The 12,857-nt window shown below is 43.5% G+C and overlaps 2 protein-coding genes across 5 annotated transcripts in view; both read left to right on the top strand.

Annotated features, from left to right (window-relative positions):
* Positions 1-3,422: 3,422 nt before the first annotated feature.
* On the top strand, positions 3,423-5,156 carry LOC109955643 (leucine-rich repeat-containing protein 17). 2 transcript variants are annotated; one of them, XM_020592010.1, is made up of 2 exons: positions 3,423-3,486; positions 4,039-5,156. In XM_020592010.1, the coding sequence occupies exons 1-2, from the start codon at positions 3,480-3,482 to the stop codon at positions 5,073-5,075; spliced, it is 1,044 nt and encodes a 347-aa protein (XP_020447666.1). In that variant the 5' UTR covers positions 3,423-3,479; the 3' UTR covers positions 5,076-5,156. The 2 variants fall into 2 exon arrangements, with proteins under 2 accessions (XP_020447666.1, XP_020447665.1); XM_020592009.1 differs by lacking the exon at positions 3,423-3,486 and adding an exon at positions 3,521-3,547 and having other exon boundaries at positions 3,978-5,156.
* A 1,405-nt stretch (positions 5,157-6,561) lies between these two features.
* LOC109955641 (major facilitator superfamily domain-containing protein 6-A) overlaps positions 6,562-12,857 on the top strand; it is a 15,933-nt gene continuing 9,637 nt past the window's right edge. For 2 of the 3 annotated variants that reach the window (XM_020592006.1, XM_020592008.1), the window contains exons 1-3: positions 6,562-6,623; positions 7,726-9,250; positions 12,189-12,286. In XM_020592006.1, the coding sequence (XP_020447662.1) occupies positions 6,602-6,623; positions 7,726-9,250; positions 12,189-12,286 (1,645 nt within the window). In that variant the 5' untranslated portion in view covers positions 6,562-6,601. The other variant, XM_020592007.1, reaches the window with a different exon arrangement.

Raw genomic sequence — 12,857 nt, 5'->3', positions numbered from 1 at the left:
ATAGTGGAGCCCAGGAACTTGAAGGACTTTACTGCTGATACAGTGCTGCCAAGTATGGTGAGTGGGGGTAAGGTGGGGGGGCTCTTCCTGAAGTCCACTGTCATCTTCACTGTTTTGAGCGTGTTCAGCTCCAGGTTGTTGCGGCTACACCACAGGACCAGCTGCTCAACCTCCCGTCTGTAGGCTGACTCGTCATGGTCTCAGTATCATCAGGAAACTTTAGGAGCTTGACAGAGGGGTCCTTCAAGATGCAGTCGTTGGTATAGAGAGAAAACAGCAGAGGGGAGAGCACACATCCCTTGGGTGCACCTATGCTTATTGTCCGAGTGCTGGATGTGGTTTTCCCCAGCATCACCTGCTGCTTCCTGTCTGTCAGAAAGCTAGTGATCCACTGACAGGTGGGGGCAGGCACAGTGAGCTGGGTCAGTTTGGAATGGAGGATGTCCAGGATGATGGTGTTGAACGCTGAGCTGAAGTCCACAAAAAGGGCCTGTACATAGGTCCCTGGGGAGTTGAGGTGTTGCATGTGCAGTGCCATGTTCACTGCATCGTCCACTGACCTGTTTGCCTGGTAGGCAAACTGCAGGGGGTCCAGCAGGGGGTCTACGGTGTCCATCAGGTGGGCCGACACCAGTCTTTCAAAGGACTTCATAACTACAGATGTCAGGGTGACAGGTCTGTAGTCGTTCAGTCCAAAGTCCACTAATCTTTTTAGGCATTGTCTTTATTCTGTGCTGTGTGATCCCCTGGATACATTTGTTTTTAGTTTTTATGTATTTGAGCTTAAAGACCAATTAATTTAAGTATGTAAGAAAACATATTTGAATGAAATAACCATCTTAACAAACATCGTGGTTTTTTAGAACTAACAGAAACATGTAAATATTGTAATTTTTCCATGTATTTTAATATTTAAGTTAAAATTTTTAGGTTGTGTTATACTGCTCGTAGCACTTTGTTTAGAAGGGACATGCACTTTTTGATTTTTATTCATTTGGAGGTTGAATGCACTCAACATGAGTTGAATATGACGACCAAATTTGTTCATATAATGTGGTGTATTGATGATCTGAGGCACAGTAATTCTGTCTAAAAAATGGCAAATGTAAAAATAGAAATTGAAATATAAAGGAATGAATACAAACCCTAAATTAACTAGTGAAATTGACTTTAACGCCAGCAGAGCACAGGGTTTAGCGATTAGCATCTTCTGAGACTGGAGCTGCTTTCATGTCCTTCATTGTCAGAGTTTCCCTCTCACTGTATTCCCCCTCCTCTCTGATAGTCTGACGGGATCACCAACACATTATCTACCAGAGACTGTATCTGTGTACTGTAAATACTGTATATAGGTACTACCATAGCAAGGCTACAGCTGGGTGACAGCTGAGAGGACAAACTATCATATTTCTCACTGTCGAAAGAAGGAAACATCCAAACCAGATCCCCTCACTGTGTCCACTGTGTCGTCCTCATGAAGTCATTCAGTGACCTAGAGCTGCAGCCATGAGTCAGTTCACTGGTAGAAAATCAGCCGGCACAGTCACCAACATGTTCTGGTTCCACCTTCTTTAATGTGAGGAGCTGATGCTTTTCTTTGTCAGACATGAGAATCAGCTGAGTCTCTGTGGATCTGTTGTTCTTGTTGAGTTCAGTTCTGTCTGGTGCGGAGACCCAGGTATTTCTCTTCTGTGGAGGTGTTAACACCCTGAGGGCACATGAGGGTTGCTGCCCCAGCTGGCCATAGGGTCACGTGAATCAAGGTGTCCCAGACCACCTCCTGCCATTCCAGTTTGACTTAGATGGTGTCTTTCACTCCTCTCTGGCCAGGATGAGTAATGTACATTGTCTTCAAGAGGAGAGTCCCTTGTTTTTCATATGGAGGCAGACCGCTGAGTCTTGTCCCGAGGAGCTGGCTCTCCTGTGTTTTGTTTCTCCAATAGTCCCGGCATGCCTCTTTGCATTGGACTGCATATACTACATTTCTCTGCTTGTATCTGGGTGTTTTGTGTAGCTTCTGCCTCAATATGTTTGGTCTGAAATGCAATTCAATGCACTTCAGCTGAAGGACAAGCTTTCCAGCTGCTGCTATTTTGCAGCACAATTATCTAGTCAAAGGCTGCCATGAAACAGGATCCCTGCAGAGACCTTATATCTGAGGGGAAACCTACTGGACCATCACTGACACTGTCTGCACACTTTGTATCTCCACTGTTTGTTGAAGCAGATAAGAAATACTGCTTTTGTGGAGGAAAGCAAGTAGCTAAAATCATAATCTCCATTTTACTAAAAATAGAAAACAAGTTGTGATGTGATTAGTTTTTGTTTGAATTAAAAACAGGAAGAATGAGCCTGAGAACAAGATGTGAAAGCTCCCATGGCCGAGCTGAACAGGGAAACAACAGCAACCGAAAGTCAAACATTTTAAGGCCTGGAGAAAATCCTGAAAACTTTGACTCGGCCAAACAACCTCTGGGCTAAAGAGCTGCAGGACAGGAGAGTGTTTTATCTGAGCTGGGGATTTGGACGGTATTAATGTAATCTTTCTCTCTGTGACAAACAGGTCTGCTCGTCTATCCAATACATCCCACTTCATCCTACAGATGAGACTCAACAGAGCCACATCTGCTGCAGCTGTGACAGAGCTGCAGCATCACAAAGGAATGCGGTTTTCTTCCTCAGATTTCTGTTTTTATACGTTTTCAAAGAAAAAGCTGTGACACCTGTAACTAACTTTCCTTTGTAGAGTTCTGGCCCTTAACGTAAAATAAAAAAATTACAAAGGTCCAGCCCTGACCACTTTAATTTGGCCTTGCTGTGAGATATGATAAACCATTTAAATGATATGCAGATTGTAGGTGCTCTGCTGCCCTTGTGTGGTGGTGGTGCATGAAGAGAACAAAGCTGTAAAGCAAGCTTCAATTTATCAGAACTGTTGCTAATCAAATATTTAAACACCAAGCACATGGATGTTTCATGCATGAAAGTATTAGTCACAGTAAAAACAGGGGTGACAGTTAGTAACTTTTCTAGGTGTTTAGATCAAAACCTTGATTAGAAGATTCATGGCAGATGTTAAACATCTTAAACTGTTCTAATGGGGAGTAATTCTTCCTATACTTTGAAAAATCTCTCTTGCATGTCTCACTGAAAAACAGTTTATTGACTTGTGGGGTTTGTTGTTGTGATTACATAAACCCGGGAACAACCTGGAGATAAATGCCCTCTGTCTGCAGCCAAATCTGTCCAGACCTCCTAATTCTCAGCTCTGCAGTCCACTTTCATTTGAATCTCTTAACCCCCCCTCCTAACACCCTCCCATAGCACTGCATGGTAAATAATTGACCAGCTCTTCTTCCCCTCCTGTCTGTGTCTCTTTCCATCACTCGGTCTTTGTGGTGTCGCTCATCAGGCTGTGACAACGTGCCCTCCCTCACCTCTATCGTGGTCAGGTTCCACCTGCTGCCAGCTGGATACTGATGACAGGTAAACAGACGCAGGAGCAGCTGTAGGTAAGACAAAACCTGCAACAGGAGAGGACATGCTGGTTAGTCTTAACAGTTTATATCTTTGACTTTTTAGCTGCTGTTGTGCTCTAGAAATGCAGGCCTAACTTCAGTTTATCTTCATTCGCTACAATAACAATACTCTGGTTACTATGTTGTTAATTTTGTAGTTTTTCAGAATGCTTTTTGGTGCCTTAGAAAAGGCTTTATCACTAGATTCAGAAGACAAGTTGAATGTTTGGTCTTGAAAACATTTTGTTTCCTACTTCCTGCCTGAGGCAAAAGCGGCAAATCTGCTTTTGTTGTTTGTTTTGAGTCTTTTCTATTGATCAACATCTTGATCTGTTTTATCAGTTAGCAAAATAGTCAAGACAGGCATCTGTTTGGCAGAAGTAAGAGGTGTAATTCAGCAATAAAACTATGGTTCCAGTGAAAATGTTGAACATCTGCGAGATCACACCTCCTCTCCAGCTGTTTCCAGAAAGCTGTGGAGTCATGAAGGGGTTCCTGTTCCTCCTCTTTGTGCTGACAGACGCTGCCTCCAGGTCCCGCAGCAACTGGTGTGAAGTGGGCTGCGAATGTCGAGGAGAGCTGAGATACACCATCTGCTCTCAGGCACTCTTCCTCCAGCTGCCCAGTAGAGTCCCCCCCAGCACCGAACTCCTCGACCTGTCCAACAACCGCATCTCCGTCATCCCCAATCACTCCTTCAGTAAAAAACGCAAACTGCGAGTCCTGCTGCTGCAGAGAAACAACATCAGTGTGGTGGAGGATGGCGCCTTCGCTGAGCTGGAGTTCCTGCAGAAGCTGGACCTGAGCTGGAACCAGCTCTCCACCCTGACTGGAGGCTTCTCCATCGGCCTGGCTCTCCTGCGGGAGCTGCAGCTCGCTCACAACCGCCTGACAAGCCTGGATGGCCAGAGCTTCACACACCTGGATGGTCTCCAGAGGTTAAACCTGACCGGCAATGCCATCCACACCATCCAGGTGAGGCCCTTCTACTCCATGAGCACCCTGCGGCAGCTCCACCTGGAAGACAACCAGCTGACGTCTCTGAGGAATGGAATATTCTCCATGTTGCGTTCCCTGGAGATCCTCAACCTGGCTGGAAATCGGATAAGCGAGATGGAGCTGGGCATCTTCAAGCCACTCACCAGCATGACATTACTCAACCTGGCCAACAACCAGCTGTCCACTCTCCACTACAAGACTTTCCTGAGCATCCACTCCTACGGCACCCACATCCTGCTGGAGGGGAACCCCTGGATCTGCGACTGTGAGCTGCAGAGAGTTTTCCGGAAGCTGCAGAGCATCCAGAGGATCTTCCTGGATGACTATTACAACCTGACCTGCAAGGCGCCACCCGCCCTCCATGACTTCCAGCTGATAGAGGTGGACAACCAGCTGTGCATCGCTGAGACGGTCACCGTGCTTATCATCACCATCACCGTGATGATCACCGTGATGGCTGCCATTCTGATGGGTGAGAGGAAACGGAAGAGGAAGAAGAAGGAGAAGGAGAAGCATTGGATGCAGCAGGGAGACATTTCAGATGAGTCTGACTACTGAACCATAATTCAGTTTCCATCTGAATTTTTATAGCCTCTTTATTTCCTTGCACTGCTCTTTGACTTTCAGGCAATATTTTTAAGACCCTCTCTATGCCTGGAAGGAGATTTCAGGTTCTGTAGATCATTTTGTTTTTCTTGGTGGAAGTTTCTCATGACCTAGAGAAACTTCCTTTTAAGCAAACATCTGCTTCATGATAAAAACTTTCCTTTCCTTGAAATGCAGTGTATTTATGAATGCCATCGCTTAACTGGCGCATTAATAAAAATGTCTGTATTCTCATCATTGTCTGAACTGCAAATGTCACATTTGTATGTAAATGGATGTGATGAAATTACAGGAGTGCTCATGTGTTATTAATGTAACTTTGGACAACAATAATGGAATATTGTTAACACAGACCTGCCAATACTTAACAGCTTTTGGTACAGTTTACATCAACTGTGTCAACGTTAGATGGAAGTCTATCACTGCAGCTGACAACTTTATTGTGCTGACTATGTTGAAGCACAAGATGAGTGAGGTAAGAATCACTTTTGGATGCTCTCCAAGAACACTCCTATTGTTCTGTGTTTTGAAATCTCATCCACCCGGTTTGAATAAAATTAGCTGCATTTTTTTTGTTTGTACTGACTGTGGGAAGATGGTGCTACTGTGAAACTAAAATCCAGGAAGGACTGTGGCTTTTATGGAATACTCTCACTCACAGACGTTTTAAAACTTCACAATGCTTTTTAAAGTTGTTTCTTTTTGGAGTGTTTAACTTTCCAACAGTTCAAAATATGTCAGATGTGAGTTTAAAAGGTTTTCATGATGTTAAGGTGTGGTGTGTGTCCACAGCAATAAATGGTGAGTTCACTTTTTCCCTTAAAATCTTGTGGTATAATGTGATATTTGTGTACTATCCCTTTAAAACTGAACATTATTTTATAGTGGCGATTATAAGGGCCATTCATTGGGGTGTAAATTTGTCCATGGGAGTCATAAATGTAATAATCACGGCGCTATTGGTCGAGCGTTTAGATTCATTATAACAAGGCTGGTCCTATAATAAGGCCATAACATGGCAGCAGGGGAGCCACATCTGTTGTATTTGTGCTGCGCAAAGGTGCCTGTTGTACTTTGCAGGGTAATAATGTCATGGAGACTCATATCAGTGTCTGCAAGCTCTGTTTTACTGTGGCACGTTCTCTTTAAAATGATTACAAAGATGTTTTTTTTACTGTAATTAATGGTAGGTTTCCTCTTCACACAATGGAGACATTCAAGCGGAGTTGCTCTGCTGCGTCAATTACGCAGGATTTAGCACTGAAAAGTGGACATACACCAAATAAAAGCTTACCATAGGTGAAATTATGCTGGAACAATATTGAAGCTACGGCTCTAATACTGTTTTCATTAGTTTAAAAATGACTATAGTGGAGCACCACTGTTTTGAGTTTAAAGGATAAAATAGTGAGTATTACAATTATTTTGAAACCACTGGCCGGAAGTCATCACAGTCAAAATGGCGGACTTGACTATTGATGATGTCAGTGTCTTTGACAGGTGGGAGCTCCGGTTTGACGAACCTTTGTTGTTCTCCATACAAAGCGAGGAGAGCCGGCGAAACACCTTAAACTGAAATTAAAATATAAAGCCATTGCAGTGGAGTCAAACATTATCTGCAAAATACAAGTAATAATTATGACGGTGTTTTTGTGAAAAATGTCCAAGCGAAGGGAGAAAGATTTAACAGATACTGCGTAGTCATAGTTTAATGGGCACGGTGACCTGAGCAGGTAAGAAAATTAATAAGCTTGCTCTCCTTGAGGTTTTTACTTATGTCTAATGTCTTTAAAACATAATTAAAGAGTTTATTTGAGGTTAAAGAGGGCTAAATCAAGCAAGCGGTAACAGTCATTTCCTGCTAGTTTAACCGGTTTAATTCGTTGTTAAATTAGCACCAACATTTTAGCCAGTTTTCAATTTTTTTTTTTTAATGTATCGAGTTTGGCTCAGTTTCGTTCAAAATAAACAGTAGCTTTGCTCAAGGTATCACATACTTCCGCGTCGAACCGTTGGTGACTGATAGACTGTTTCCAAACTGGGGTTCGTGGACCTCCTGCGGGTCTGGGAGGAGTGCTGATGTTTGCAGTTACAGTGAGAGACTGTATTAATCACTGCTGTACTGATGAAGAGATTTAATGCTCTTATGATATAGAACCGGATCCCAAAGTGGGGCTTAGAGACCTTCAAAACTCTTAGATAATAGTTTTTATTCTATTTAAACAAAAGTTAAACAGCTATATAACAACCTTTTCTTCTTCCAGACCATACTAGATCAGGTCTAGATCAAAAATATGTAACTTGTTAAAACAGGTTCTTTATTTGGGTTTATAAATTTCACAGCTTTTTCTCCTTTCACACTCCAGAGTTTTGTTAATGTATTGTATATGTGGGAACCATTTTAAGGCAGCTGTGTTGTCATGGAGAGAATCACATGTTTTTAAAGTACAGATTTAATCAGGTGCTGGCAGTGGACTGGTTTCTTTCCAGACATAATTTCGGTTGGTAGAGCGGTCAAACCTGCCAGCTGAGGGATGATTTCAGCTTCTTTTGTGCTACCACTCCTTGCAGCTGTTCTCACCATCATTTCCTTATCCTCCAGATATGGCAGCTGACGACAAGGTTGCCATTCTAACAGAAGACGAGGAGGAGCAGAAGAGGAGGTATGTGTTGGCCGAGCCATTCAACACCCTGTCTGTGGATCAACAGGCGGGTGCCACACCTGCACCCACCTTAGACCCGCCACCTGAACAGCCTCCGACCTTCCAACCCGACTCCACAGACTGCTGCGAGAGGATGTGCCTCCACATCAACAGCCACCTCCTCATCTCCAAAGTGTTCTACTTCTTCTTCTACGCTGCCTACGGCTCGCTGCACCCTCTGCTAGCCGTGTACTACAAGCAGCTGGGCATGTCGGCCAGTCGCAGCGGGCTGCTCGTCGGCATCCGCTACTTCATTGAGTTCTGCAGCGCCCCCTTCTGGGGTGTGGTGGCAGACCGCTTCAAGATTGGAAAGGCCGTCCTGCTGTTTTCTGTTCTTTGCTGGCTGGGATTTAACTGTGGTATCGGCTTTGTCAAACCAGCTGAGATTAAATGTGAGGAAATAGGAGCTGTGACACCGACGACACCTGTGATGACGAATATCTCTGATGGTAACTTCACACATCCAAGCAGCTCCACCAACCACACCAGGAGTCGCCGGAGCCTTCTGGACGTTTTTGGGCTTCATGACCTTTATGACTCCAGCATGTTTTACAGACACGCACGAAGTGCTGATGCCAACACAACTTCAGCCGCCTTCACGCCAGATGTCACCACCCAGCTCATGCCAAACACCACTCTACCCACTACCACCGCCATTGCCTTGACTTCACCCACAGTCAAGCAACACCAGCTTATCTACAATGAGAACCAGGTGGAGACCATCTTCCTGCTCATCCTGCTTGTTATCATCGTGGGCGAGTTCTTCAGCGCTCCTGCCATCACCATCGTGGACACCATCACCCTGCAGTACCTCGGTAAAGCCCGTGACCGCTACGGCCTGCAGAGGATGTGGGGCTCTCTGGGCTGGGGTCTGGCCATGCTGCTGGTGGGCATCTGGATCGACCACACACACGTCAACATTTTCAGCAACGTCAACACAACAACGTTCACTGACGCTGGCTGCATTCTGCCCGACTACCGTCAACACAGCTACCAGATTGCCTTCATTGTCTTTGGTGTGCTGATGTCTGTGGCATTCATCGTGGCCACTCAGTTCTACTTTGAAAAAGGTGGCAACTACCCGCAGGAGCTTCCAGAGCAGGTGGTGGAGCAGACAGACAGTCCAAGGTCAATATCAGAGTCCAGCTCTGCAGACCAGACTCCCACCAGTCCTGATGCTGCTCAGGAGTTCCACTACAGTGACCTCCTGAAACTTCTCTGCAGTGTGCGCTACAGCTCTGTCCTGTTCGTCGCCTGGTTCATGGGCTTCGGCTACGGCTTTGTTTTCAGCTTCCTGTACTGGCACTTGGAGGACCTCAAAGGGACAACCACCCTGTTTGGCGTCTGCTCCATCCTGAGCCACATCTCAGAGCTCAGCGCCTACTTCCTCAGCCACAAGTTCATCGAGCTGGTTGGACACATCAGGTAAGACACACACCTGTTGTGTAATGATGATAGTGAAGTACTAGTGGGTCACCTCAGCAGAATAATCAGGGTTTTTATACTCAGTGTGTGCTGTAAATCATCCCTGATTTCCTCTTTTCGTGCAGCCTTGTTTGCCTCTAAATTGATAATGAAATTTTGTGTGTATTCATCATAGTGCATTTATGAAGTGCAACAACACTGTAGCAGCAGTGAGCTGTGTAGGTGCCTCTTTGAGACAATGCTGTCATTGATGCTCTGTTTCTGTCGGAATGAATTCATGGCCGGACCTCGCAGGCAGCAAGGACATTTGAGAGCGTGGTGTTAGATTTCAGGCTGCAGCTCTGGACCTACATCAGTGCTGCACATAAAACACACAAAGTCTCTGCTGGTGACTCTGAAACTACTCCCAAGGTCTTAAAAAGTTGCAGCATAATGTGATGCATTATAAATCTACCCACAGGGTGTGTTTTTTTAAATGTAAATTAGATTAAACCAATATATATTTTTTGATTGGTCTAGCCACATGCGAGTTGTCTATCACAAACAGGAATTATATATGTTCTGACAAAACTCTGGTACACATGTCGTTCAGTCTCTGTGTTTAAGGATGTGACTGTGCTGCTGCAAATACACTTCCTGTTTGACTGGAAACTGAGCGCGTCATTTATCTTTTCATAGTTGGGACTCTGTCAGTTTGTGTTAAACTACCTGTCAGCAGTGGAAAGAACATGTGCTTCATTATCAGGCTGTCAAATGTTTACAACATCCTGAGTGCAGCTACTGTCAAGTTGCTCTTTGAAGCTATGTTTTTCCAGCCCAGACGGCCTACTGAGGCTCAAAACAAACTGACATCATAAACCACTCCTAGCCGCTCCTTCCTCCTTCCATCACGTCCTGTTTCCTAGCGACAATGTGAACTACAGATCCCTGGTTGGGACAAACTGTAGCCCCCAGTCTGAAGCTAACGTTAGCTGGCTAACGTCACATCTCACTAGATGACATGAAGCAAGCAGATGTGTCTTATTTCCATTAGTTTTTCCACATCACTTTTGTTCATTTGAGCTTTGACTAGTACTGACCATATAGTCTTTAATAACACCTGACTGGATGTGGTCTACTCCTAATATTCACAGCAGCACCAGATGGACACACACTCATTTTTATCAACACATTTATATATGAACCTGCCTACTGTGATGCTGATTGTGGAGTTTTTAAAAAATCCTAAATTTGACTACTTAGTAAAAAAGCATTGAAAATGTCTTTTGATTATTATAGGCTTTAAGTTTAGCAGTGATACCCACAGACTTACAGGTTCTGGGATGTCATCGGAGTCCAGTTATCTCTTTATATTTTATAGTGTATGTGTTTGGCCTGATTTCTCCACCTGCCACCTGCTCTTACAGTTGCACCCTGAAGGGAACAGGGTTATGGAAGCAAACAAAATGATAACAGTGGCACCATTCTACTGATAGACAGCACCTCCGCCCTAATGCGTGTGTTCAAAAAGTGTGCAGCACCCCTGCATTATACAAAGCAATGCATTCTTGTATCTGGAATAATGCCAATTGAAGTCTGACTGAAACTCATCCAAAGTCACCACTGAGTCTATATGACCTGGTTTCTTGTGTAAATCCACTGAAGGAAAGAATTTATTTCAGCATCCAAAATCTTTTTACTTTTCCTGTGTTACACATTTTTCTTATCTTGTTCACAGCTTCTAGGAAAATATTTGTAACCTGTGATATTAAAACTGTGGCTAATACAAGTATTTAGGTCTGTAATGATTCTGAAATCACCCTTTTCAGCACAGTAAACCTCAATAGTTGTCAGCAATGGATTCTACTGGAGAAATAAAGAAAATAAGACCGTGTTGTTTCATTGTGAAGTACTTCATACGATGTCTACATGTGTGCATCTGTGATAAAACCTGCCCTCCAATATGTATCAGTCAGATGTGTTGGCATTCCTCGTTTGGGCCTGCAGGCACAAGGTTGAATAAATGTACAGAGTTTTGAGTGTGTGTCTCAGGAAGAAAGGAAAACTACCTACAAAGCTCACATTAGTAGATAAGCTGCTGTGCACATTATTCATCATGTTGTCAGTGAGAGCTCCTCAGCAATTCATCAGCTGTCTACCTGTGTGTGCTCAGCAAACTGTGTCTGGGTAAACAGGCCTGCAGAGTGCAGCTTGTACTGAGTCACCTGACGAAAAACGAACTCAAAAAATTAATCATTAAAGCCATTTGTGTCCCAGGCCAAATTTAGCAATTGTGCTGAAAATAATTTAAGATTTGAATGCTTTTCTCTCGTTTATATCATAAAGTGAAAACAGTGAATTTTATTTTTGGGCTGCAAGATTTGTAGTTTTAAGACATTTTCTTCTGAACTGCTTTTGAATGACACGACTTGTGTTTACTGGTCATTATCAATGAGTTCACTGACAGAAATTTAAGCAAGTATTTTAATAATTGTTTTATTTTCCAAGCAAAATGCTAAATCAAGGTCAAGGTCAAAGTGTTTATTTGTCATATGCACAGTTGGGCAACGTGTTTCCCTGTACAATGAAATTCTTACTTTGCCGTCCACGTGAATGCCACAAAATACAAATGAAATATAAAGTAGATAAATAAGTAACACAAAATCTAAGGCACTTTAAGCAGCAAATGCAGCAGTATAATAAAAATATATAAGAATATAATAAGAGAAAATATTCTGTTCCCAACATCTGTGTTGCTCTTCTTTGTCGTGTGCTATTGTAAACAGAAAATATTTTGGTTTTGTAACCATAGGCTCTGCTACACTGTCATGGACTAAACAAACCTCATCACACCACAACAAATTTAACTAATTATACTTTTGAATTCTGCTTTAAAACATAGAAAACATACTGTAGGTATGATTGCACTTAATGATGATTTCCAATATGTCTCCCTCAGGGTGCTGTACATCGGCCTGGCCTGCAACACAGCTCGTTACCTGTACATCTCCTACCTGCAGAACGCCTGGACCGTCCTGCCTATGGAGGTCCTTCAAGGTAACAGCTGCTCATTTCTCTGTCTGCTGGGAGGAGTTTGGATTTTGGGAAGCTAGGACCCTGGGAACAGGACAGGAACCAGCTATGTTTGTCTATCAGGGCACTTATCAGAGGACCATTTCCCTTCTGCAGCCTGGTTCGGCAGCAGTGGTGAAGCAGGATCTCCCAGTTAGAGGGAGGCAGCTGAGTTTAGGAAATACTCACGTTAATGTTGTGCTTGTACAGGATGCTTTAGGTCAAACAGTTCCTCCACTACCACCAAAGGAAATTATTAAACTTTAGTGGAACCTGTAAGGCTTCAGGGAAAAAGAGCAGAGGTGCTAGTTCACAAGTTTTGCTTGAAAAATGACAATCAATTATGACAGTTCTTCCAAATAAAACTCGTCAGTCAACTAATCAGTTAACTGACTAGGAAATTACAGGAAACTAGGACCTATAAAATAAGGTATTAGCACAGGTCAAATTACGGAAGCATTTAGTTTATGTCTTGCATCAGCTACCTTTGTGCAAGTTAAATCTTACACATGCTAGATAACGTGATACTGAAATAACTTTTTGTAGTTTGAAATGA

The sequence above is a fragment of the Monopterus albus genome, unplaced genomic scaffold (assembly GCF_001952655.1).
Source record: "Monopterus albus unplaced genomic scaffold, M_albus_1.0 scaffold16.1, whole genome shotgun sequence".
NCBI classification, from domain to species: Eukaryota; Metazoa; Chordata; class Actinopteri; order Synbranchiformes; family Synbranchidae; genus Monopterus; species Monopterus albus.
Note: the sequence above shows the minus strand (reverse complement) of the source record. Positions and strands in the feature narration are given on the sequence as shown.